Raw genomic sequence first — 26,623 nt, forward strand, 5'->3', positions numbered from 1 at the left:
TCTGGTTCTGCTCATCTTGCTAAGCATCAGTTCATGCAAATCTTTCCAGGCTTCCTTCCCTGAATTCCCATCCCTCCTAGTTTCTAATAGAACAATAGTGTTCCATAACATACATATACCACAGTTTAAGCCATTCCCCAATTGATGGATGTTCACTCAGTTTCCAATTCTTTGCCACCACAAACAGGGCTGCTATGAATATTTTTGTACAAGTGATATTTTTATCCTTTTTCATGATCTCTTCAGGCTACAGACCTAGCAATGGTATTGCTGGATCAAAGGGTATGCACATTTTTATTGCCCTTTGGGCATAATTCCAAATTACTTTCCAGAAAGGTTGTATCAGCTCCACCAACAAGTGGATTTCCCACAACATTGATCATTGTCCTTTCTGGTCATATTGACCAGTCTGAGAGGTGTGAAGTGGGTGGTACCTCAGAGACAGAGGTGCCCTTTCTTTGAATGTTCATTTATTTAAATCCCTACTACTTATTAACTGCAATCTTTGGAAAGTCGCTTTATATTAGATTTCAATTTCTCTAAAGTGAGGGCATTAAAACTAGATAGATTTGGAAGGAACCATAGAGATTAAGAATTGATGAATTTAGCATTCCCTTAGAGTATTTACAAAGGAGTTTATTAGTTCATTATGCATGTATTAGGCTCTTACCAAGTCTATACAAGGTACTGTAGAAGGGACAAAAAAATAACGTGGGATGTGTTTCTGTCCTCAGGAAGATTATGTGGTTAAGAAAGCAAGATAGACCCAGTACTTGAGGCAGTGTGTCACCAGTTGCCGAAAGTGAGAGTATTTACTTTTTCTTTTAATTGTATGTTTATTTTTCTCTGAGGTTTACTGTTATTGATGAGGAATTTAGTGTGGATACTTGATTGGCTTTAGCTTTACTAGAGCTTAGACCTAGTTAACTCAAGCAGGCTATGAACCCCAGTTTGTAACACAGCAGAGACTACGTACTACTTAACAATGCACAGCTTAGAAGTCCTTTTTTTTTCCCATTGTAGAATTATATACAGTGGTGTAGAGAATTTGTTTTTGGTTGTAAGCAGATTTACTCTTTTTTTAGGATTAAGTTCCAGGTACTTGAACTTTTTCTTTCCATTGAAAGCTTTGGATTTTGGCTATGACATTTCCAGGAATTTTCCTTTTGCAATTTCTTTTGGGAGCTTACTAGAATATTTTTTCATTTTGTTCTTTGATTCTAATAGAGCTTAGAAGTTTTATTTGTTTGACTTGTTGAAATGTGCTCACATTTGTTTGGTCATTTTTTTAGAGTCTGCTGATCATTTTTTCTCTCCCTTTGATCTATTTTATAGGTCAGTTTCCTTCTCTAGTAAAAAGATACCTTACATTTTCTTTTATATTTTCCTCTCAGTTGTTTTTACTTTGTTCTGATATTTCTTGTTGCCTTATTGATTGATTGTTCCATTCTGTTTTTTAGGGATTTTCCATCTTTAGTTATTCTCCTTTAAATTTTTCATTCTCAAACTCATCTCATTTCTTGCTTTTCTTTATCTTCCTACAAATCTTGTTTTTGAGTTATGATTTTTCTTTTTCCTCCAAAGCTCTGTCTCTCATTCCTCATATTCAAACTGTTGCCTAGTACCTGTTGATTTTACTGTTTCAGTATCTCTCAAATACACCCTCTTTCTCTCTTTTGACACTGCCTCTGAATGCAGGTCCTCACCCTCACCTTCACACATCTGGATTATTGAAATTATTCAAACTTCTCTTCATTCCATTCCATACTCCATTCAACCACTTAGGTTATTTTTCTGAAATGAAGGTCTAATCTTGTCACATCCCTACTTGTTAAGCTCCAGGGGCAAATGCAAAATGTTCTTTTTCACATTCACAACCCAGCCCCTTTCTGCCTTTTCAGTCTTTTTTTACCCCTTACTCACAGACAGGTACTTTCCTCTCCCTCTTCCTCTACTCTGACTGCTTACACCCTAGTGAGTCCCAACTAAAATTCCACCTTCTTGATTCATAATTCTAATGTTTTTCTTCTAATTATTTCCTGTGTTTCCTATATGTAGCTCACTTGGTGTACATTTATTTGCATGTTGTCTGTAAGCTCCTTGAGGGCAGGGGCCATCTTTTTTTTTATTTATTTAAGGCAGTGGGGTCAAGTAACTTGCCTGAGGTCACACAGCTGGGCAATTAAGTGTCTGAGGCTGGATTTGAACTCTCCTACTCCTGACTCCAGGGTTGGTGATATATCCACTGCACCACATAACTGTACCTAGGGACCATCTTTTGCCCCTTCTTGTATCCTCAGCCCACAGTACCTAACACATACTAGGAGTTTAACAAATGTTTATTGAATTGTGTGTTTGCGTTTTTCTGGATTTACCTCTTAATCTGCTCTTAACTTTTGGTGTTTTTTCATTGTAGTTGACAGCTTCTCTTGTTTTCAGTGTCAGTATTTGATTTGCAGTTTTGTGTTCAAGCCAGACTTCTTTGATATAGGCTGTTTGTTCCTGTGCCCTCTATACCTGGATAGTTTTTTCTGAACTCCACACTGCCTCAATTGCTAGTTTCTCTCAGTCTGCAGGTTCACTGCGGAGTATGACCCTGACTACTCTATCTTTCTTTTTATATGAGTCTTAGTTATTTGTTGTCTTTGTTCTCTGCTTTTTATATGTTTGGGATTTTTTACTGGTCTTATATCTCCTTGTTCAGGTCTCCCATTGCTCCACCACATGATCTGAATTGGCCTTCTCTCCTTCTGGGTCTCCAAGTTCACTGAAGGGTGCAAGCCAGGCCATCTCTCCTTGTGCAGATTTCTATTCCTGGTTTTTGTTCTAACAGGCCAGAGCCAAGATCTGGCATCAAGTCTGACCAATTCTTTAAAGCTGTTATTGGTTTGCTTTATTCCATCTCAAGAGCACAGACTGGTTTCAGATCTCTTTGGAGTTAGCTTCCCTAACTGTTGTCTTGCCAATGAGAACTTGTTTGCTTGCATTCTCCCTGATTGTCCTGGTAAGGTACCTTTTATTTACATGCATTTGCTTTAGACATCTTTTGAGTTTTGGATTGAATGAAGGAATTTCTGCCCTCTCCCTTTCCCCCCAGTTCCTTTTTCATTCATCTTTCTGTGTCCCTTTATGTAAGACAGATGGACTTCTCTGACTTTTCATGTGATCTTACCTGAAAATGTCATGTTTTTTTAATTCAAGTAGTTTGGTTTAATTTTTCCTTAGAATATTTATAACTTTAAGACAAGCAGCTGTAATAATACAATTGATAAAGAACTGACTTTGTAATTAGGAAGATATAGGTTCAAATTTCATTTCTGAAAACTTTGATTGGGCAAGTTACTAATCCTTGTTGGTGTGCCCAAATAACTTTTTTTTAGTTGTTTGTTTGGGGTTTTTTGCAAGGCAGTGGGGTTAAGTGGCTTGCCCAAGGCCATACTACTAGGTAATTATTAAGCATCTGAGGCTGGATTTGGACTCAGGTATTCCTGACTCCAGGGCCTGTGCTCTATCCACTTCACCACCTAGCTGCCCCCCAAATAACTTTTTTTTAAAATTATTTATTTAAGGCAGTGGGGTTAAGTGACTTGCCCAAGGTCACTCAGCTAGGCAATTATTAAGGATCTGAGGCTGCATTTGAACTCAGGTCCTCCTTATTCTAGGGCCAGTGCTCTGTCCACTGTGCCACTTAGCTGCCCCCTCATGCCATTATTCTTTTATTTTTTAATTTATTTTTTTATTCTCATTTTGTACAAATGTTTTTTTTACATTAATAAAATATTCTTGTTTACAAGTAAACAAAATACCCCTCCCCCCATGAATGTAGATAGACTTGCTTGGGTGAAAAAAGTAAAGGGGAGAGAAAAAAATTAAAATTAAAAAAAATAATAGTAATAATTGTAGGTATGGCCAGGTGTTGCAATGGACGAAGCACCAGCCCTGGAGCCACGAGCACCCGAGTCCACATCCAGCCTTGTAAACCCAATAATCACCCAGCCATGTGACATGCAAGCCACCCGATCCCCACTGCCCTGCAAAAACCAAAAAGAAGGGAAAAAAAGGCCCAAAATAAAATAAAATAGTAATAATAGTAGGGGTGGCTGGGTGGCAGACAGAGCACTGGCCCTTGAGCCAGGAGCACCTGGGTCTGAATCTGGCCCCAGACACCCAAAGATCACCCTGCTATGTGGCCCCAGGCAGGCCACCCAGCCCCACTTGCCCTGCACCCTCCCCCAAATAATAACAAAAAATGTGCTTCAGTCTTTATTCCAACACCAACAACTCTGTCATGGGTGGATCACATTCTTTATAAGTCCATCACAAAAGTTACTTCCATATTTTTCCACCGTTGCCATTGCTGATCGCAACTCCCTCCTTTCTTATTTCTCTACTACCATGTACTCTATTTTCTCTCTCCTTTCACTCTGACTCTGCTGTAGGGTCACTGAGTGGCACAGCAGACAGATCCCTGGTCCTGGGGCCAAGAAGCCCTGAGCCCCCATACCACCCCTTAGGTGCAGAATCCACCTGGCCCTGTGGTCCTGGGCAGGCCTTCCAATCCCAGCCCCTTGCAAGAAGTAAAAAAGAAAATGGGTTATATCTGACTACTGTCCCCCCATGGTCCATCCTCTCCTCCTTTATTCACATCCCCACCCATTCCCCCTGCTCCCCCCTCCTTCTTACTCCAGATGTCTATACCCCATTGAGTATATATGCTGTTTCCTCTCCTAGCCATCTCTGATGAGAGCAAAGGTTCCCTCATTCCCCCTTGCCTCCCCCCTTCCATATCATTGCAATAGCTCATTGTAATAAAAAAAAATTATTTTGGGAAATATCTTGGCCGATTCCCCCTGTCCTTTTTCTTTATCCCATTACATTTCTCTTTTTTCTATTGACTCCATTTTTACACCCTATTTTATCTTCAAATTCAGCTTTCTCCTGTGCTTCAACTATAAAAGCTCCCTCTACCTGCTCTATTAACTGAGATGGTTCATATGAATATTATCAGTATCATTTTTCTATACATGCAGTTCATCCTCATTAAGTCCCTCATATTTCCCCCCTCTCCTCCAATCTCCATGCTTCACCTGAGTCCTGTATCTGAAGCTCAAACCTTCTGTTCAGCTCTGGCCATTCCAAAAGGAACCTTTGAAATTCCCCTGGTTCATTGAAAGTCCATCTTTTTCCCTGGAAGAGGACATTCAGCCTTGCTGGGTAGTTCATTCTTGGCTGCATTCTAAGCTCTTTTGCCTTCTGGTATATTGTATTCCAAGCCCTACGAGCTTCCAGTGTAGTTGGTGCTATGTCCTGTGTGATCCTGACTGCAGCTCCACGATATTTGAACTGTGTCCTTCTGGCTGCTTGTAATATTTTCTCCTTGACTTGGTAGTTCTGGAACTTGGCTATAATATTCCTGGGGTTGGTTTTTTGGGATCTCTTTCTCGGGGGGGCGGGGATCGGTGGATTCTCTCCATTTCTATTTTGCCCTCTGCTTCTAGAATATCAGGGCAATTTCCCTGTAGTAATTCTTTGAAAATGATGTCAAGGCTCTTTTCCTGATCATGACTTTCAGGTATTCCAATAATTTTTAAATTATCTTTCCTAAGTCTGTTTTCCATATCAGTTGTTTTTTCAATGAGATATTTCACATTTTCTTCCAATTTTTCATTTTTTTTTTTTTTTTTGGTTTTGAAGTATTGATTCCTGATTTCTGGTAAATTCCTCAATCTCCCTGAATTCTATAGGATTTGTTCTCCTCAGAGAGTTTTCTTATCTCTTTTTCCATCTGGCCAATTTTGCTTTTTAAAGCATTCTTCTCCTCAATAATTTTTTGAACTGTTTTATTCATTTGACCTAAGCTGGTTTTTAGCATGCTATTTTCTTCAGCATTTTTTTGTATTTCCTTGACTAAGCTGCTGACTTCATTTTCATGTTTTTCCTGCATCTCTCTCCTTTCTTTTCCCAGTTTTTCTTCCAACTCCCTCATTTGATTTTCAAAGTCTTTTTTGAGCTCTGTCATAGCCTGAGCCCAATTTCTGTTTTTCTTGGAGTCTTTAGATGCAGGAGCTTGTGCTTCCTCATCTTTAGACCGAGTATTTTGATCCTTCTTGGGCTCATTTGCAAAATATTTCTCAATGGTCTTCCTCTTGTTTCTTTGCTTGCTCATTTTCCCAGCCCAAGCCTGTTTTTTGGGGTGCTTCCTGGGCTTTTGGGACTCTCCCACAAGGGTCTCAGTGTGTGAGGCTCTGTCCTCCCTCCTGGTCTGTGAATGACCGTAAGCGCCCCACTCTACCATGGGGCCGAGGTGGGGGGGGGCCTAGACTGCTATCAGGATCAGAATGTGGTCAGAGCCCCAGAGTCCTGTTCCAGGGGCAGAGGACAGAGCTCTGCAGTCTCTCTTCACTCCCCTCCCTCAGCCCAGTGAGCTCATGCCCTGGGGGCTCCTGCTTCTGTTTCCGGTCTAGGCTGCCAAAAGACCAAGCTGCTCTCTGTGTGCCCTGAGGGCTGGGCTCCACGTGCTCACTCTGGCAGAGGTCCCTCGGTGTTCCCCCACTTTGTGCCCGGTGCTCCCTGGGGTGCAGCTCAGGAGACTTCCCCTCTGCTGTGAGCCGTGGCTCCCAGTGCCCTGGGGCTGCCTCTGTGGTTGAAGTTCTTTTGCTCTGGCGGGCCACCCCTCTGACCCTGGGGAGCAGAGCCTTTCTGCTCTTTTCCAGGTTACCTTGAGTAGGAAAACTGCCTCACTGGGTCCCTTTGTGGGTTCTGTCTCTCGAAAGTTTAGAGTCCTTAGTTTGAGTTTTTATCAGAGAGCTCTTAAGACTGGATCCCCTCATGTCGCCATCTTGGCTCCGCCCCCCCCCCCCCCCAATAACTTTCTAAGTGAGAATTATCTTAAACTTTCTTGGACCTCTTTGGTAGTGAAAATGTTTTTTTTCCCCTCCCTCAACCAACTATCCAGACTCCCTGAAATCTATCCACTGACTCTTTGGGAATTGGTGGATTCCCTGTTAATAATTCATTTGCTCTAAGACCTTAAATTGCAGGGGAAGTATAGAATTTTTCACTAAGAATTCCTTGTTCTATGGAAATCCATAGGTTTGGTTCAACATCCTACCCCCCCAAAAAAACCCTACTAAAATAAAATTTTAAAAATCAGTATTCAAATAATTATTTTTAATGAATGGCTGTAAGAGCCTTGTAGTCAGTTTTAAAAAATTTTCCTTTAAAGTAAACAAACATTTCTAACACTAAAATGTTCTTCCAGGTCCTCATTGTGGTATACAAGTATCCTAGGATTTTGAATGTTATGCCAGTAGAATTCCATTTCTTTTTTTTTCCCAAATCCCTTTGTTAAGGTAATAGGGTTATTAAATGACTTGCCCAAGGCAACACAGATAGGTAATTATTAAGTACCTGATTTCAGATTTGAACTCAGATCCTCTGACTCTAGGATTGTGCTCTATCTGTATCACTGCCCCTAGAATTCCATTTCTAATAGCACCTTCTAAATTGGAAAGACAAATGAATACATGCCTAGCAATGGCACCGTATTTATTTGTCAGAGGACCAGCTTAGTAGATAAATTTCAACATTGGGTTGGCCATAAGCAGAGTGAATTTTAAGTGCCATGATACTTTTTAGCTTTTACAAAGTAATATTTATGCCAAAATCACAAATATACAATCTTATTCTCCAGGTATAGAGGAAGAAAAGTCCACCTACTTACTTCCCCCTTCTGCTACCTCCATCTCTGGAGAGGATTCTGACTCCAAGGTCACCATGATCTCCCAGTCCAATGTGCATCACCTCTGGCATGTAAAATGGAAAAGTATAAGTGACAAAATAGAAGTAGGAAGCTTGGAGCCAAGCAGTAAAAGAGAGAAGGAAGCAAGAGAAAGAAGACCTTCCCCTTTCACCAGTTTAGTTCATGGAGCCTATGCTGTGGACACATCAGGAAAGAGAGGGGAAAAAATGTTCACCTCAGTTCTTGAACAGATATTATAATTTGCAGTAGTGAATAATATTTCCCAGATCTAAATTATCGACTCTTAAAAAGCCAAACTTATTAGAACATGAAAATTACCAGTTTTTAAATCTATTCAAATGTCTGGAATTTGCTACCTAAAGTGACAATAGCACACTTTCTCATTAATCGTTACCTTTCTTGCTTGGATAGAGTTAGGGACTAAAGCTCTTGATTTCGTTGGTTCACCTCTGGTGTGAGAACTCTGTATTTATGAATGAAGTTTGGTGTGTTCTTCGACTTAGAGAGTCACCCAGTGAGTGTGTGGCAGAGGTAGGGAGAACCAGTACTCTTCCTTTACCCTATCTCCCTTTTCTTTGAGATTACCTTTCATTTACATTGTAAAGATCTTGTAGTTCATTAGTGGTTACACCTTGTCTTTAGAATGCATGCTTCTTGAAGGCTAGGATATTCTATTTTTTTTACCCCCAGAAGTTGCATAGTTCCTGACACTTGGTAAATTGCTTGTTGTTGCTGTTTGTTTCTGTCATACCTCACTCTTCATGACTCCATTTGGGGTTTTCTTGGCAAAGATACTGGAGTGGTTTTTGTTTTCCTCTCCAACTCATTTTACAGGGGAAATACCAAGGCAAATAGGATTAATTGACTTGACCAGGATCACACAGCTAGTAAATGTTGGAGACACAGAATTTTAACTCGGGTCTTCTGACTCCAGGCCCAGCATTCATCTACTTGTCATCCACTGACCACCCTTTCTGACTTCAAGGTCAGCTCTCCATCCCCAAGCTTTGCTGACCTGGTAATTCCTTGATGTTTTTTTAAACATTTTCAAATGTTTTTCAAATGTATTTAAAGCAAGGAACTATTAAAATTTCCTTATGCTTCTATAGTTTATATTTGTCACTTCCTAGTGATTTACTCAGCACTATTCTCCTAGAATCTTTATAACAGTGAAATATATAGTTAAGCTAGACAAACACATTGACTGTGTCTGATAATGTATGCTTCATTATATACCATTAGTCTTCTCTTTGCTGATAGAAGGGAAATGTTTTACCTTCAGTCCTCAGAAGATTGGTGTCTCTATTGATAAGAGTTGATTCCCTTTAGCCTTGTTTTCCTTCATGTGTTTGTCATTGTTTTGTTCTTTTTTTTTGTTTGCTATACGCTCATTAGCTCATGCAAGTCTTCCCAAGTTTCTCTTGTTCTTTTTTTTTGCCACATATTATAGTGTGATAATCTATTGTACTCATATGCCACAATATCTTCACTTTTTTTTCCTACTACATAAAGCTCCATGCTTTTGAAGTTCAGTTCAGATTAAAGGGTTTCTGAGGAACCTACTAATTTAGTCTGAATTTGGCTTAATTTCAGTCATAAAACTACACATTGGCAAGTTGACTAGTGCCAAAATTGCATGCTTGGATTTTCATCAGGGAGAAGTATTTAAAGGTAGGTTTGAAGTTAATATCAGGCAGATATTTCAAGTGAAGAATAGATGAATAATTCTTAACTGTAACCAAATTGAGGCACTTCCTTCTTGCAGGCTTTCAGATAGACTCCATGATTTGGAGTCTTGGCCCATGATTTGCCCAAAATAGGTAGAATCTTCTTCAGTAACTTTGCCATTGAACGTTTACATACCCTTCAGGGCAGTGTTAAACAGTTAAAGCAAATTGACTCTTTACTTTTGAATCAATATTTGTATAATTATCTAGATAAGTGGAATTGCAGGTCTGGATGTATATAATATTAATCTATATTTACTGAAGCATATTACAGCAGTTACTTTTGAATTTGCTGTTTAGTGTCTCCCTGGTGCAGCAATGCGTGACTGTAAAAGAGTCTGTTTTTGTTTTATAGCTGTAACTGTCCTGGTATATGACAGATGCCCCAAAGGTGTTTCCTTTTGATTGCATTCTGTTCCGGAATTTTAGTGTCACATCTGGAGCCAGGTGACTAATGAGTAGCTTATTCTATAACAGATGCCACTGGCCAAAGCAAAAGTAAGTGGCCTATTAAACCAGGAACCTCTCCCTATGAAATATGTAAGCCCTCAAATATGAAAGTATGGAGCAGAAAGCATCAATCCAAAATCTGTAGTTGGAACCAGGTTGTGTTCAGCTGGTCTTTTAATGATTCATTTAGAATAAATCTAATCATTTGACTTGTTTATTAGAGTTTATTCTCTCTGAATTATTGATGTTTTCCCCATTTCCTCAGAATTTATCCAGTTGGCAAAGAATTTTGAAGACTTTCGAAAGAAATGGCAAAGGACAGAGCATGAATTGGGACAATACAAGGATCTTCTGATGAAAGCAGAGACAGAACGTAATGCTCTAGATGTGAAACTGAAACATGCACGAAATCAAGTAGATGTGGAGATTAAAAGAAGGCAGAGAGCAGAAGCTGACTGTGAAAAGTTGGTGTGTATTGTTTCTTGACCTATAACCCCAATTAGCAACCAAGACAGGATCCTTTTCAGTGTGTTTTTTGTGACGGGCTAGAAACATCACTTTTACATGGGAGGTCTCCAAGCTTTCTGCAAAAGATAGTTCCAAATTACATGCCCTGGTATAGAATGTTGGTTCTCTCTTTATATGCTCCAAACATCAAAAATGCCTTCTAGGATTAGGTTTTTTTTTGTTGGTTTTTTTTTTTTGTAGTTACTTGGTCACTGTAAAAGAGGACTATTAGTACTTTTAGACTTTCTGCATCACTGTTCTCTGCTCCAGAACAGAGGGTTAGAAGTGTTCAACCAGTTGAACAGTGTGACTGACAGAGCACTAGCACTTTGTACTAGGATGGGTCCTGATATAGTGGTGCAGTGTCAGGTCTCTGGTAAGAGACACTAATCCATCTTGATGCAGTGCCTGAGATGCCTGGATAAGTTCAAATTATCTGGTTACACTATGTTACATCTTACATCCATTTTAAATGCATTTTTCTCCACTATTTAGAAAGGTAGATTGTGCCTGCATTAACCTATAGAAGAAGCCAATAATTGTCCTATAAGATGCTGTTAAAATGTTTGCTATCACAAATCTATTTGAGGTCCTTCATTTTAAATTACACTACTTGCAGCAGGATAATCCAGAGGTCTTGCAGCAGAAACCCTACTATTCTAAATGGAATTTGTTTTACCACTCACAAACTGGAGACAATCTAGGCTTGATGTGAATTAATATGCTATTGGTGTAGTAGCATTCCTGAAGGCCCATTTGCATAATGCTGTATTTTAATGTCTTCTGCTCTGCCTGTCCCATAAATCTGAGGTGAAGCTTTCTCCCCTGGCTAGTTACGATGTTTTACTCTGCTGTGGTCTGTAGGAACGACAGATTCAGCTGATTCGGGAGCTGCTCATGTGTGATGCATCTGGCAGTATTCAACTAAGCGAGGAACAAAAATCAGCTCTGGCTTTCCTCAACAGGGGCCAGCAATCCAGCGGCAATGCTGGGAACAAAAGGTGGGGAACAGCATCTGTTGTTGTTTGATCAGGAGCAACACAGCTGTCTGAAATTCTTATTATCTGAACTTGTGAATATCCTGCTTCTGGACTGTGCTGAATAAAGCAGGAAAGCTGTCTGAGGAGAGGAGGGTGGGAAAGGAAGGCTTGGAGGTCAACCTTTTCTTTTTTGTATAGCTTTGTCTTGCCACTGGCAAAATTCTGATGATGGAGCTAAATTGCACATCAATAAGTAATTCTGCACATTTTAAGTAGAAGTGACAGTTCAGGAATCCTTTGTGTTTATTCTCCAAAGAGTTATTATGGCTCCTCTGGTTTAGAAAGCCATCTTGTGAGCCAAGGCCAGGCAATTCTGGTTCAGCTAATTCGATATTTAAATAGTTTCAGCCAGACTTTAATTTAACACCCCAGTAAAATAAATGGGTAAAAGTCAGAGCTTTAGGTATAATTGTGTTTCAGGTCCCAGTTGTCTTATGGAGAGATAGTTAAAACTAAAAATATGTATGAACTTAATTTCTTAGAAAACTAGTGCTAGGGTAAATCTGTGTTATGTTGAACACAGATTCGTTTTAGATCAAATTTCATTTCATCCTACTTGTCACAGATTTTTGAGTTGCTTGTGGTAAAAACACAGCTTGGGAGGTGGAGCATCTTACTTTGTCTGCAATTCAGAGCCAGCTTTGTTAGGCCCATTAAAGAAAAAAATCACTGCCAGAATTTGCCCTTGTAGTTGTTCCCATATGAAACAGACCACTCTGTATTTAGTGTGACCTGACTGGTGGAATTCACTGAATGTTAGAATTTACCTTCGACTGCTTTCTGTGACCAATATTCTGTTGTTTCATCATTTTAGACTGTCAACCATTGATGAGTCGGGCTCCATTTTATCTGATATCAGCTTTGACAAGACTGATGAATCCCTGGTAATGAAGCTTTGATAAAGCTCTGGATTGTCTATTTTTCTTCTCCTTCCCTTATGATCTCTCTCTCTGTCTCTCTCTCATACACACACGCACACACACAGACTATCTCTCTCACTTTTGCTCTCAGTGTTTCATTGGTTTCGACACTGAAATTTATAATGTTCTGACTGATCAAGGCCTCAGCTAGAATATTTAAAGAAGACAAAATTTCCAAACATGTTCTGCTTCCTTTGTAATCTGATGAATGTGCAAATGAAATGAAATTTTTATTAAGTGTGCATGTCTAAATCCTGTGCTAAGCATTCAACATATAAATATAAAAAGTTAGACCTTATTCTTGAGTTTATTCTCTTAATTGGGATAAACTATAAATGAAAAATCACCAGAATGAATGGATAAGCCCCAAAATCATAAGGATTCAGCAGGTGACAGGACCTGTGGGTCTGAGGACTTGGTACAGGAATGCAGAGGATAAAGGAGGACTCAAAATCAAATGATAAACTTTGGACCATCATTCCAGAAGGAATATAATTGGTGACTCATCTTATTCAAGCCATGTAAGCAGTTAGGCAGCTTGGGTGTAATAGGGTGCTCCTAGTGATTGGTCTTTCTGCTCTCAATTTATCCCACATATGTTTTTTTGGATGATTAGACTTAATGTTTTTAAGTGTGGGACTTCAGAAGAAAGTACCTTATATATATTACAATTAGAAGGAAAGTAATATATTGAAAATAGTTCACATATGATGTATGATGCAGTTTGACAACTACCATATGATGCATTTGTGGAAAATGTTTTATGATCAGAAGAGAACTGTCAATTCTATTGGTTTGAGTTTCTCTCCAAAAGAATATCAAGTGAAATAGTGAGAGTTTCTAAGGTACCAAAATGCTAAAATACTTCCAAATATGGTAGGAAGAACTACTTCAAATACAGTATACTTAATTGGGGGAAAGAGTCACTTTTTTAAAATGAGAAAAATTAATTAAATCTAGGAGGCTTGTCAAAATTTTCAGGGTATTATGAATTCTAAATTTATAGACTGACTTTTGATTCATTATAATTATATTCACATTAACTCAAACTGAATCCAAGCAACCAGTGGCCAAGGTTTCCGACTATGAGCTGTAGATTTTTATCTCATTAGCTGAAATAGTTATTCTTTGTTTAAATTTCCCAAGTGAAAGTTTTCTTCTTAGGAATTATTCTTAGTAGTAGTAATAGGGTAATATAAAACAATTTACTTATCTATATAAGACATAGAATTAGTATAGATGGAAAAATAAGGTAACCATTAAGTGAAAACTTTAGTAAGAATCTTTTTTAATAAAAAGGTTGAATTCTGAATTCAAATAATTATCATTTTTAGGCATAAGAAAGATACCTAATTCAGTGACCTGTAGCTTAGGCTAGATTGTTCTTAAGTTGCAGCCTTAGCAAAATGATTTTTAAAAAAATGTCTTCTGAGGGTTGGGAATGGTATTTCTCATGGTTAGCTTAGTGAAGCTTTCTGCAGATTCCTAGATTCTTGGCAGAAGAATTAGGAATTAAAATTAAGAGAAAAATTTTGATCTCTGGTTGAAAGCATTGTTACATTTTATAAAGGAATAGTATAAAGATGCTATAGAGGCAGCTAGTTGGTTAAGTGGATAGAGTGCTGGACCCAGTGTCAGGAAGACCAGAATTCAAGTTTGGTTTCAGATGTGACCCTGTTGAATCTGTAAGCAAGTTGGGTTGGGACAAAAGTTTTCTGTAAACTTGAATGTGTTTCAGTGCAGACCTAATCAAACAAAGAAATTAATAAGATAATGCAATTTCCAACAGGATTGGGATTCTTCTATGGTGAAGACCTTAAGACTGAAGAAGAGAGAAAAGAGGGTATGTAGGGTTCCTAATCAAAGAAGTAGAAAAAAATTCAACTACAGTGTCAAGATCCTAATATGCTGGTTCTATAGTTGACTAAACTGAGCCAGCGGTGAGGAGGGGGTATGAAACACATCAGTGTATTGTGACTTGTTCTATTATTGGGCGGCCAGGTTATCAGCCCTATTTCTTGACTTAGATTTTATCAACTTCCGTTCTTAGAAGAAAAGAGAACATAATTTGTATCTGTCTTCAGATGTTATGTTAATTTTTATGGGAGAAATTTTGCTACTCTGAGAAAAGCTTAAAGTGGGAGGGGGGAAAGAAGAAAGTGGGTGTATATGTAGGTATTTGTGTATGTGCACTGGAGCCTCTTGGGGCTATTGATTTTGTTCCAAAATCTGCACGTCCTTAGATAGGATTGCAAGCCTAGTTTAACTAAGACTGTCATTTAAATTCTCAAAGCTTACTCTTAATGTATTTCAGGACTCTAAAGCAATTTTGTGTGTTTGTCGTAGAAATGAAAGTGTAGAGTATGAAGGGCATATTTTCTTCTTTCTCTTTATCTAGTTACTTTCATAGAGTTTGGCCAGTTTAGTCACTTTATCTCTTAAGTTTCCCAAGTTTATTGCTCCACCTTAACATTATCACTCTTTGTCCCATCTCTAGCGTTCCAACAGCAGACAGTTTATAGAAGGTCCACCAGGACCAATAAAGAAAACTCGTTCCATTGGTTCTACAGTAGATCAGGTGAGAAAAGTATAGCTGGGACAGTTGTAGTCATGAACATCAAGAGATTTGGGGTCTCAAGCACTTAAAATTAAGGGTCAGTATACCTTTGAGATCTGGTTGATGATGCAGAATTTTTCTATACAATATAATTTGTCACTTCTATGATGAATGAGATTATTCCACATTTTAAAACTGATTTGAACAGTTTGTCTTATATTTGATTCTAAGTAGTTTGAATATGTGCTACTATAACCAAATTTTCCATTTTAAAGTATGAGATTGTAAATTAAGAAGAAATTCATTTGGTACCCTGAACCCTCATCAGAATTTAAAGGGTTTGTTACCGTCAAAAGGGGATATGCGGGAGAAATCTCATTCTCTCTGCTGTTTGTTTCTTGTAGTATATTTACTCTTTCTTATTGTTCGATTTCTCTCAGGGGAATGAATCCATAGTTGCAAAAACCACAGTCACTGTTCCCAATGATGGTGGCCCTATTGAAGCAGTATCCACTATTGAAACTGTGCCACATTGGTCAAGGAGCCAGAAGAAAACAGGTGATTTCAGTTTATAGGTACAGTGCATATGTAAGGAAATAGTAACCTTTGGGAGAATCATGTTCTTAGAATAAACTCGTAGAATAAACTTAGAATAAACTATGTATAAAAGGTTATTTCTGATTCATGAAGAAAAATAGAAAACTTTTAGATTGATAAAACACTATTAATTATTCAATTTTAGATCACTAGTTGTGATATTTATTATTGGCTTCATATCTTTGACTTAGATCAGTTCTTACCTTGACAGTGGGACTTTTTACTAGTTGTAGTTTGTAAATTAGCTTACTAAGTAAATTAAAACTTTGCCTGGTTTTCATGCTTCTTAGGTCCATCTGAATAATTAGCATAGACTAAAAAGTATGAAGTCTGAGTTGTCTAAGTTTCTTGTGTTTTAGGCACTTTACAGTCTTGGAACAGTGACTCTACACTGGCTAGCAGGCAGCAGGAGTCCAGGCCAGAGACAGACAGTTCAAATACTCCACAAAGTAATGGAGGCATGCGCTTGCATGAATTTGTTTCTAAGACGGTAAGTCTGTGAATATTTAAGAAAAAAAATTGTGCACTTTAAATTTGAAGTGTTTTCTTTTATCCTCTTATTTAATCTTCACCACAACTAACCCAGCTTATGCAATGAGATCCAGAGAGAATGTCCTAGTATCATACAATTTAGTAAATGGAGTAGCTGGGATTGGAGCTCAGATCCTTTTTGCTCTTTAAAATGTTATATTGAATTTTATTTTATTTTATTTTTTTAGGTTTTAACAAGGCAAATGGGGTTAAGTGACTTGCCCAAGGCCACACAGCTAGGTAATTATTAAGTGTCTGAGGCCGAATTTGAACTCAGGTATTCCAGACTCCAGGGCTGGTGCTCTAGCCACTGCACCACCTAGCTGCCCCATATTGAATTGTTTCTTTGAGTCTGCACCACATGTTCCTGTCATCCATTGTAATAAGCATAGTCAAGCAAAAGAAATGAACATATTGGGTCTGTTTGAAAATGTATGTCTCACTCTGGTGGTATTCTATCTCTGATTTGAAATGAGATGATTGGTCATTGTGTCAATCATAGTTATTAAGTCTTACATACAATTGACCTACTTTTTAACAATGGTATCGGGGGCAGCTAGGTGCAGTGAATATAGCACTAGTCATGGAGTCAGGAGGATCTGAGTTCAAATTTGGCCTCAGACATTTAATTTCCTGCCTGTGAGACCTTGGGCAAGTCATTTAACCCCATGGCCTTAAATAAATAATTTTTTTAAATAGTGTCATTATTTAAATTATTCTCCTGGTTCTTCCCACTTCACTCTTGATCTGCTCAGACAGACTTTCCCAGGTTTTTTCTGAATTTGTTCCTTTTTTGTTATTTTGTGTATCACCCTCTTTTTTTTCTGTCAGTTTTTATTATCTTCTCTCTATGCCTGTTATCACCCTAGGTTATTAAACCAGAGTCATGCGTTCCTTGTGGAAAGAGGATAAAATTTGGTAAATTGTCCCTGAAGTGCCGAGACTGTCGCGTGGTGACTCATCCAGAATGCCGGGAGCGTTGCCCCCTTCCTTGCATTCCAACATTGATAGGCACGCCTGTCAGAATTGGAGAGGTAAAACTTGCTATTGGAACTATTCACTGACTATAGACCCTGTATAATTTTTGAAGGAGTTAATGGCAGACTTCACAGAATCATAGAATTATATAAGAGAATTGTGTGCTTTGTCTTCTGAATACACTAATTAGGACTGCAGGGCTTCTAATAAAATTCTCTTTGGTCTTTCTAAAAAACTGGGGAAGAAGGGAGCCTTTAAAAGCTATTTCTTGTTTGGGGGATCCTTTTGCATTTTATAAAGTTATTTGTATTTCAGAAACTCTGGGAGTAGAACAGGTTGGATATAAGGAATGATCATGAAAGCTGTCAAAAAATGAAATGGATTATCACAGGAAGTAGTGGATTACTCCTCAAAAGTTTTCAAGTAAAGACTGGAAGACTACTTACTGGGGATATTATAGAGAATATTCTGTACTGTTAAAGGTTTGACCAGATAACCTTAGAGGTCCCTTCCAACTCTTGAACATTGTTATTCTTTAAAATTTGGGGGAAGAGAGAAGGCTGAGTATCAGACCATGTTGGAGTTTGAAGCTATTGATTCTATGGGTTTCTAAGATGCTAAGCAAATGTGCATCTGTCAGAGCTTCTCTTTTATAGATTCACTAGATTTCTTAGCTCCTTGGTGTTGATTAGTTCTTTGCAAACATATTAAGCTTAATTAGTTTTAATTGTTGTATAGAAACTCCCTAGTCAGGAATGCTTGGTAGAATTGCTCCTTCTTTGCTAGAATACTCTTTCTTCCTTTACATTGAACCTTTTTCAGCATTATATCTTTCTCTTGAAAATGACCTGCTCTTGGTTGTTAAATGGCGCTGGAAGTGTATGGGGTATTGGGGCAGATAGGTAGCACAGTGGATAGAACATTGGCCCTGGAGTCAGGAACCTGGGTTCAAATACTACCTCAGACACTTAATAATTACCTAGCTGTATGCACTTAACTCCATTGCCTTGCAAAAAAACAAAACCAAAAAAAAAGATATTTATATACATACAACATAGCATGCAAAAATATCCATGTCCTTGTATACCTAAAAATATAATACATTGATACATACATGTATATTTGATAATATATTCTTTGGAGATATGATAGACAATAATCCAGACTAAGAGTCTTCTAGTGGTGACTCAGTATATAAAGTTTTCAGACCATACCTTCTAGACTTCAGTGATGTATAATTGCATATTTTCCTTTTTTTAAGGGAACTCTAACAGACTTTGTGTCCCTGACTTCACCAATGATACCCTCCATTATTGTCCATTGTGTAAATGAGATTGAACAACGAGGATTGAATGAGGTAAGATTTAAGACAGGATTGTGGTTGTCCTATGCAAATAGAACTTTTTTAAATCAAGGGTCCTCTGATTTATATATTTAGGCAGGTCTCTATAGGATCTCAGGTTGTGACCGGACGATAAAAGAGTTGAAAGAGAAGTTCCTTCGAGCAAAAGCTGTGCCCCTTCTTAGCAAAGTAGATGACATCCATGCTATATGTGGCCTCCTTAAAGACTTTCTTAGAAACCTCAAGGAACCCCTTCTGACCTTTCGGTTAAATAAGACCTTTATGGAAGCAGCAGGTAAGGACTAATTTCAGAAAAATATCTTCTTTCTGATGATTTCTGTTCTAAATTATTCAAGATGTCTCCTTTAATATCAGGATAAAAAAAAGAATCTGCAGATATTCGTTCTTAAAGGGGTTTTTGGTTTTTTGGGGGGGTTTTTTGGTTTTTTTTGTTTTGTTTTGTTTTGTTTTTTTTTAGTACTTCACAGTTGACCACTGTGTGGTCTTAAATCATGAACTAAGTACTTTCTTAGCTAAAGAGCTGATTTCTTTTTAAGTTCTTACTTCTAATATTGAGCTGTTGGTCAGTATCCTGCTTGTTAATGAAACCTGAGGCTGGTGTAGCCATGAATCTAATCAAAATTGTACTGTATAGATGAGACTTTGTAGTCAATAACCCAGGTGCCTGCTGTCTGGGGAAAGGAGTTTCTAGGTTTCTGAGTACTTTCTTTTCATTTATAGAAATCACAGATGAGGGCAACAGCATAGCTGCCATGTACCAGGCTATTGGTGAACTCCCTCAGGCCAACAGGGACACATTAGCTTTTCTCATGATACACTTGCAGAGGTCAGTACAAATGTGTCTTTGGTAGCAATCTTTTTCTGAAGATTATAGAATTTACCAGTGGGAAAGATGATTTGGACTAGCTGATGTGGGGAGTCATGATTTATTTTCAGTTGGGATCTGTATTTTGATGTTTCTTTAAGAGAAATAGCATACTTTCTGACTTAACATTCTTTTTTATCTAGAGTCGCTCAGAGCTTAAGCACTAAAATGGATGTTGCCAATTTGGCCAAAGTCTTTGGTCCAACGATAGTTGCTCATGCAGTACCCAATCCTGACCCTATGACAATACTACAGGATACCAAACGTCAACCCAAGGTAGTCAGGGATATGATGTTCATAAAAATCTATTGTATGATCAACTAGCTTTGCTTTTTAAGGCAATAATTCACAAAAGATTCAAATTATAAGAACATTCACAACTACATGGGAATGTTCAAATATTGTGCCATGACTTAAAAGAGGAGAACAGGTACTTTTGAGGTATTAAGGAGATGATAGATAAACTCTGATTGTGATGATGTTGTTTTTTTAGGTGATAGAGCGCCTGCTTTCTCTGCCACTGGAATACTGGAGTCAGTTCATGATGGTAGAACAGGAGAATATTGACCCAATGAATGCTATTGAAAACTACCATACCTCTTCCACACCAAAGACCCCTGATGTTAAAGGTGAGACTTTCAGAATTCTTGGTTCAGATCTTCCAGTGTTACTCTGAAAGAACTGAATCTTATTGGATTAAGGCCCATCGTTAACTTTAGTAGTATGCTCTCCCCCCATTTTTCTTAAAGCTGACAATACTTTTTAGGGAGCAATAACTTCTTTAATTAAACAGATATACATCTCTGGTATTGCAGGGTTACTAGAGATCTAAGTAAGCCATTCATTATGTGATCCAGAAACCTGTATAGGACAAAGATTTTCATACATTTTCTAGGATTATGGTCTAGGAATTGACCATCTAGCTGCCCCATTATGAGATGAATCTGGATGAATTTTTACCTCTTCTCTAGAATTCCTCTTTTCACATGTCACTATTTTTTGTTCTTGAAGTGAGTTTATTAGGGCCTCTGACTACTCCTGAGCAGCAACTTACCAAGACTCCTTCATCCAGTTCACTGTCACAGAGAGTTCGTTCTACTATCAGTAAGAATACTCCTAAGTAAGTAGGCTTTGGCTTCTCAGGATTGTTTAAATTACTTTTCTTATGTTGACTAGTTCATAAGCAAAATAAGACTTTCAAAAATTTCTCCATTAAATAGTCAACAAACTTAAACAATTTTTATTTGTAAATTTTTATTGATACGTTTTTGTTGTGATAACATTTATTTCTTTCCCTGTAATTAATATCAACAATCATGTTGATCATGTCTGACAAGAAAAATATATATACTATCTTTTATACCCATGATTTCCCACCTCTGCAGTGAAGAAAGAAGTGTATTTTTGAATCTGATCCAAGATCAAGCTGGTCATTAGAATTGCTCAACTTTCAGGGTTGGGGGGGTGGTTTTTATTTATTTTTTTTCTGTTTACATTGTTGTAAATATTGAACTTTCCTGGCTCAGCTTACTTCATTGGGCATCCTTTTGTCTGTTCATGTTTTCCTGAATTCTTTATATTCATCATTTCTTACAGTGCAGTAGCATTTCATCAATGTTCACAAATACTTTGTTTAGCCATTCTTTAATAGATGGGTAATTGTTCTTTAATACAAAAGTGCTGCTCTGAATATTTTGGAATTTATGGGATCTTTGTCTTTGACCTGTTGGGGGTATATGCCTAGCAGTGGAATCCCTGGGGCAGAGAATATTGGCATTTTAGTCATTTTCATGGCATAGTTCCAAATCATTTTCCAAATGAGTGAGGAATCAGTCATCCAAAAAACATTTACTTGGCATCTGTACTTAGTCCTAGGTTTCTTTAGAACACAGAAAAAAGGAAGCAGTTCTTGCCCTGCCCTCAAATAACTTACATTTATTCTTTTGGGATTCTACTATGATATACAGGTTGTTCCAAAAATCTTAGTGTACTACTTGTAAGACTACTTGTAAGATTTTTTGGAACACTCAGTATGCCATATACAAAGTATAATTTGGGGGAGGAGGCACTAATAACTGGAGAAATAAGGAAAGGTCTTATGTAGGAGGTAGTGTTTGAGTTGAGCTTTGGAGGAAGCAATTTTCAAAATAAGAAATGAAAACTCTCAAATAACCACATGGAAAAATGTTCCAATTCACTAAGAAGAAAAAATAGTAAAGAAAAATTTGCATAACAACCCATTTAAAAATCTACCAATTTTCTTGACATTAACAACACATGTAGAATATACTTGATGATCTTGACTAAAGTATATTCAGGTTCCCCTCATTTCTCCCCATCCCCACCCCAAAAGGCTTTCACAAGTGATGTTCCAAAATAGAGACCACATATTTACTATCATGCATGTAGATAATTAAAAGGTGTAGAGACTAAAGGATCTCACTATTTTTAAAGTTTTTATTTAAACTGCCTTAAAGGTTCTCTTAAAACCTGTTTCCCATGCAGTGGTTATAAGATTTCTTGAAAGCTATGCCTGAAAATTGTTCAGTCCTTAGATTATTTATATTAGAGAAAGCATATAACCCATTGAAATGTGCTTGCTTATGGATATTTGCCTATATCCATAAAGAAAAAATTCATTGCAGAGTCCAAATTGTAGAGGAGCTCTCCAAAAATGATGAGGTTCTCCACCTGCTTCTGTTCATGGATGACATTGTGCTGGTTGTATCATGCCCCTGAATGCCGCATCCCAAGAAACATGGTAGAACATTGGACTTGGAATCAGAAACACTTGGATTTGAATCAATGCAATCACTGGTTCATTTGAGTGTTACTTGAATTTTGGTGTTTCTTACTGCATTGTTTGTGTTGTAGTCATCTTGTAATTGTTCTGGTTCTGTAGCAACATGTTTTGTAGTAGTAAAGCTGGAAACAAAGTAAGTGCCTGATAATTGGGTAATGGCTGAGCAAATTGTAGTATGTGAATGTAGAGTAGAATGTAATGGTATTTGAGTAAATGGAAAGACAAGGCTCTGTAACTAACATGAAGAAATTGGGAAAACTGTAGGAGGATTTGTTTGGACCAATGTAGAATGAGGAAAATGGCATATACAATGAGGTAAATTTATAGTTAAGGTCCTTTTGTCTGTCTCTATCTCTGTTGTGTATTCTCTAATGTAATTCCATTTTATTTTAGGTTTGGAAGCAAAAGCAAGTCTGCTACTACCCTGAGACATCAGGGCAACTTTTTTGCCTCTCCAATGCTCAAGTGAAGTCATTCTGGCTTTGTTTCTTCCCTGGCGTTTACATTCTGCAAGAAAATCCAACCTGTTCCAAATCCAACTATTTGGCAGCCTCTTCTACTTGCTACACCATATCATTCTACAGACTTTTGATTAAATTTAATTGTGCATGGTGTTTTTATTTAAACATTGTATATACATACCCACATAGCTATTCTCAATTGAAGTAGTAACAACTAATATTAGTAGTTCCTGTTAACTTATAAGTGAGAGAAGATCTGTACAGGGATGGTGCTTGGAAGGATTTTTAGAAAATACTAGATTTCTTTTCTTTTTTAAGCTTCCTCTTGACTTGAAATTAAAATGCCTCCTATGAAATAACCCAGTTGTCCCAAAGACTTTTTAAAAAGTCTTGTGGGTAGTGGCAAGAATCCCATTTTTTTGGCAACTCTATGTGAGGGAGAGAGGTGGAGATAAAGAACTATAAGATATCAGCTTCTGCAAACATTAACATTTTCTTTACTGCTATACTGACTCTATTATGAACATGATAGTTTTGTATGCCAATTAAAAATATAGTATACTTGGCTTAAGCGAAATTGATTAGCTCTTGATATTAAGTGGGCACAGCCTTGTAAATATGATATTGAAACTTATATTTATGTCTGGTCCATGACTGGAAGTTTCCATTAGTTGGAGTTAAAGCCAGTCTGTTTTTAAAAAAATGAATTTCTACTAGTATTTGACTTTTACCTTGTATAGAGAGACCTTAGTTCTAGAGATTGTTAAACTTTCTATTGAGTATCCTATGTGGTGGTCAAGGGAGTAGAATTTAAAGTGAGCATTAGCATAGCTTTATATGGCAGAGTAAGCACTGGTCATTTTTCTCTTTGCACTTTGGATGCTGGCATTTGCCCCTGGAACATGTGTATATATATATCCCCAGGGTTTTTCTTCAAAAGACCTATCCCAATATTTGTAAAAATGTTTTCTTTTGTATCCATATCTTGGAAACTGTACTGACCCTTTTCTGTTAAACTCAGTATTTGGAATGATAACTTTGAAAAAAGTAAACTGCTTTTTCATTATGAAAATGGAGTTTGTTTATTTTCCTAGTGAATACCTTCAAAGATCCCTTTTTCTTTATTTTTTTCAATTACATGCCAAGGTTTATGAGTTCTGCTTTTTTTTTTACCACCCTCCCTTCTCCCCTGGTGTTGTACATGTACAATGGTGTTAACATATTTCCATATTAGTCATGTTGTGAAAACGGAATTAGAACCCAGTTCCTTGAGCTGGTGGTACTAGGTGGATAGAGATCTGATCTAGAGTCAGAAGAATGGGGGTTTAAATCCAGCCTCAGACAGCTGACACTTCTCTGTGTGACCTTGAGCAAGTCACTTCAACTTGATTGCCACTCCCCCGGGACATCTCAAGCCATCCTGATAAATAGCAGGCTATTGGATCCAGATAACTCTGAAGGGAAATATGAGACGGGTGACTTAGCACAGCACCCTCAAATCCAATTCATGTGATTGTCATGATATCACCTCCCTGATGTCTTGGTTTTCAAGAAATAGAACAAGCATCATCATCATCATCATCATAATCAGAACTAAAGAAATAGACATAAAAGAAAAAAATGAACATAGAATGCTCTGCATTCAGACTAAAGTTATTTGTTTTTGTTTTTTCTGGATGTAGATGTCATTTTCCATAACATGTCTCTCAGGGATTTCTTTGGTCATTGAACTATTGAAAGGAGCTACAACCATTGTAGATGATCCATCTCATGTTAATGTGTACAATGTTTTCCTGGTTCTGCTCACTTCACCCAGCATCAGTTCATGAAAGTTTTCAGTCTTTAATGAAGTCCAGCTGCTCATGATTCCTTATCCGATCAGTAGTACTCAATATTCATAGACCATAACTTAGTCATTTCCTAACTGAAGGTAAATTTCTTTTTAATTAATTTAATCTTTTTTTTAAAATCACATTCATTTCCATATATATTCCTCCCTCTTTCCTCCAACAGTGAGCCACTTCTTGTAACAAAGCTTAAAAAGATCACTCAGCATAATTAACCAAGTCAGCCAAGCTGTATGTTTGTTCCACACACTATTCAGGACCAGCTGGTCATCCTTACACAGCATTCAGTTTTTTTCTTGATGTGTTTTTTACATTGTTATGGTCATGTGTTTCTTTTTACTCTATAGTGTATCAATTCAATCAGTCTGCTCTGAATTCTCCATATTCATTTTTTTTTTGGTGTGGCTGTATTACATTTGTGTACTACAATTTGTTTAATCATTCTTGAGTTGGACAGCTATGTTGATTCCAATTCTTTGTCACCACAAAGAGTGCTACTCTGTTTTCTGATGTTACTTATTTTCTTGTCTAAAAGCCTTTTTATATAAAAGATCTCTACATTTTGTCCTGAATCTGTTAATAGGATCCACTTTTATTTGTTTAAAACTGGATTTTATTATTTCCTTTCCTATATCAACTATTAAGTTATTTACTTCATTATTTGGTGACTCATTAAAATTCAAATTTGACATGTTTCATGATTGAACTTAGTTTTGCCTTGCTCTTTGGAGGAACAACTTTCATTTTGAAAAGAAAACCTTTGAGCAAATCTCAAAGGAGCTGGAATGATGCAGATCAAAAAAAAAGTCCATAAATCTTGCCACCTGAAACATCATTCCTGCTAAAAGTGACTGGAATAAGCTGGGATGATTAACTGAGGGCACCTGTGCTTGAAACCCTGGACCAGTGAACAGAATGTATCTTGAGATTGAACGTAAACAGTTGCAGACTTAATATGTAACTGTGGAGAAAAGAAGCAGCCTTCTGACTCTTTTCCCAGGAGGTGGTAACTCTCGCAGCATGAGAGGCATCTGCCTTAGTGAATTGATAACAGACATGCTCCAGCTCCCCACTGTATCTGTACTAGTTGTTCCCCTCCCCCTCTCATCCTAAGTACTGTTTTTTTCCCTTTTGTCTTAGCTAGCAAAGAGATTTGGCCAGGGTCCACAGTTGCTGTTCTGTGGTATCTCCCCAAGGTGCATTTTAAGTCACTAATGTAGAAGAAGTAAATGGATTGTGTAATGTTAGTGAAGGCAAGACTACCCTATCTGGAAACTTGATGGCCCATTAACCAAAAGGGAAATGGACCTGTATGTCAATTGTTGGCATCAGTTGCTCAACTTTTGAGTTAGGCAGCAGCCTTAGCTATGAAAATATTTTTTTCTCATTATATTAGCAAAGAATTAGAAACATAGATATGTACTCTGGCTCTGGAAAAGAGTTGGGAATATGTACACCTCTACTGCAGAGGTGGGGTGACAATGGGTATGAAATAGTCTATAATGTCTGATCTGATTGATGCATTGTTTAGTTTTGCTGAATTACCTTTTCAGTCTTTTGCAGTAAGGATTGGTTCACTGGAAATGGTGGGAAAAGGAATATATTTTAAAATGAGCGTGATATAAAGACAGTGAAACAAAATTTTACACAATGTGGAGCAGATACTTTTAAGGGCTTGCTTGACTGAAAATTATGCATTTGTTAATATGAGATCATGATGGGAGTCCAGTTTTTTTTTTTAGGTGTCTAAAATATACCCTGTTGATACTTCCTGTTACCATAACTTGATTGCAGGTTTGCTTTTCAGTTGTATCTTTTTAATAGGATCTTGAAAGCATTGCTTTCTATTACCTCTGTTCTCTGGTAGCAATCCTAACACAACTGAGTTTGTCAATCATGTGACTGAGTGGGCATTATGTAGTTTGATTCAGCAGTGGGGTTTGCTTTCATTAGTTTTGTTATTTACTTTGCTCCTTGGAGAAACTAGCCTTATTGGGTCCTGTTCTTATAGTCAAGGCCTTTTCTAAAAAAAAAAAAAAAAAAAAATGGAAAGAGACAGGGATTTTGTTCCCTTGGTCAACAGTTTTGAGTTTTGGAACCAGTGAAGTCAAACTGAACTGTATGGTATTCTGGTTAATTTGCCATGGAGTGGGTGAGTTTTGACCAAAGTGTAAAACCCCAGACCTCTGGGTTATTGTAGAGCTATATTCTTAAA

General features: G+C 37.5%; 1 protein-coding gene across 4 annotated transcripts in view; it reads left to right on the forward strand.

Moving 5' to 3' along the window:
• The window catches only part of RACGAP1 (Rac GTPase activating protein 1), a 39,862-nt gene extending 14,927 nt beyond the window's left edge, over nt 1-24,935 (forward strand). For all 4 annotated transcript variants that reach the window (XM_074225948.1, XM_074225949.1, XM_074225950.1 and 1 more), the window contains exons 3-17: nt 10,205-10,407; nt 11,311-11,447; nt 12,301-12,370; nt 14,196-14,249; nt 14,904-14,984; nt 15,404-15,521; nt 15,920-16,050; nt 16,961-17,125; nt 18,331-18,426; nt 18,508-18,706; nt 19,153-19,258; nt 19,441-19,573; nt 19,791-19,926; nt 20,309-20,417; nt 22,494-24,935. In XM_074225948.1, the coding sequence (XP_074082049.1) occupies nt 10,205-10,407; nt 11,311-11,447; nt 12,301-12,370; nt 14,196-14,249; nt 14,904-14,984; nt 15,404-15,521; nt 15,920-16,050; nt 16,961-17,125; nt 18,331-18,426; nt 18,508-18,706; nt 19,153-19,258; nt 19,441-19,573; nt 19,791-19,926; nt 20,309-20,417; nt 22,494-22,569 (1,814 nt within the window). In that variant the 3' untranslated portion in view covers nt 22,570-24,935. The remainder of the gene's footprint in view (nt 1-10,204; nt 10,408-11,310; nt 11,448-12,300; nt 12,371-14,195; nt 14,250-14,903; nt 14,985-15,403; nt 15,522-15,919; nt 16,051-16,960; nt 17,126-18,330; nt 18,427-18,507; nt 18,707-19,152; nt 19,259-19,440; nt 19,574-19,790; nt 19,927-20,308; nt 20,418-22,493) is intronic.
• The last annotated feature ends 1,688 nt before the right edge of the window (nt 24,936-26,623 follow it).

Source organism: Macrotis lagotis, chromosome 2 (assembly GCF_037893015.1).
Source record: "Macrotis lagotis isolate mMagLag1 chromosome 2, bilby.v1.9.chrom.fasta, whole genome shotgun sequence".
Taxonomy (NCBI): Eukaryota; Metazoa; Chordata; class Mammalia; order Peramelemorphia; family Peramelidae; genus Macrotis; species Macrotis lagotis.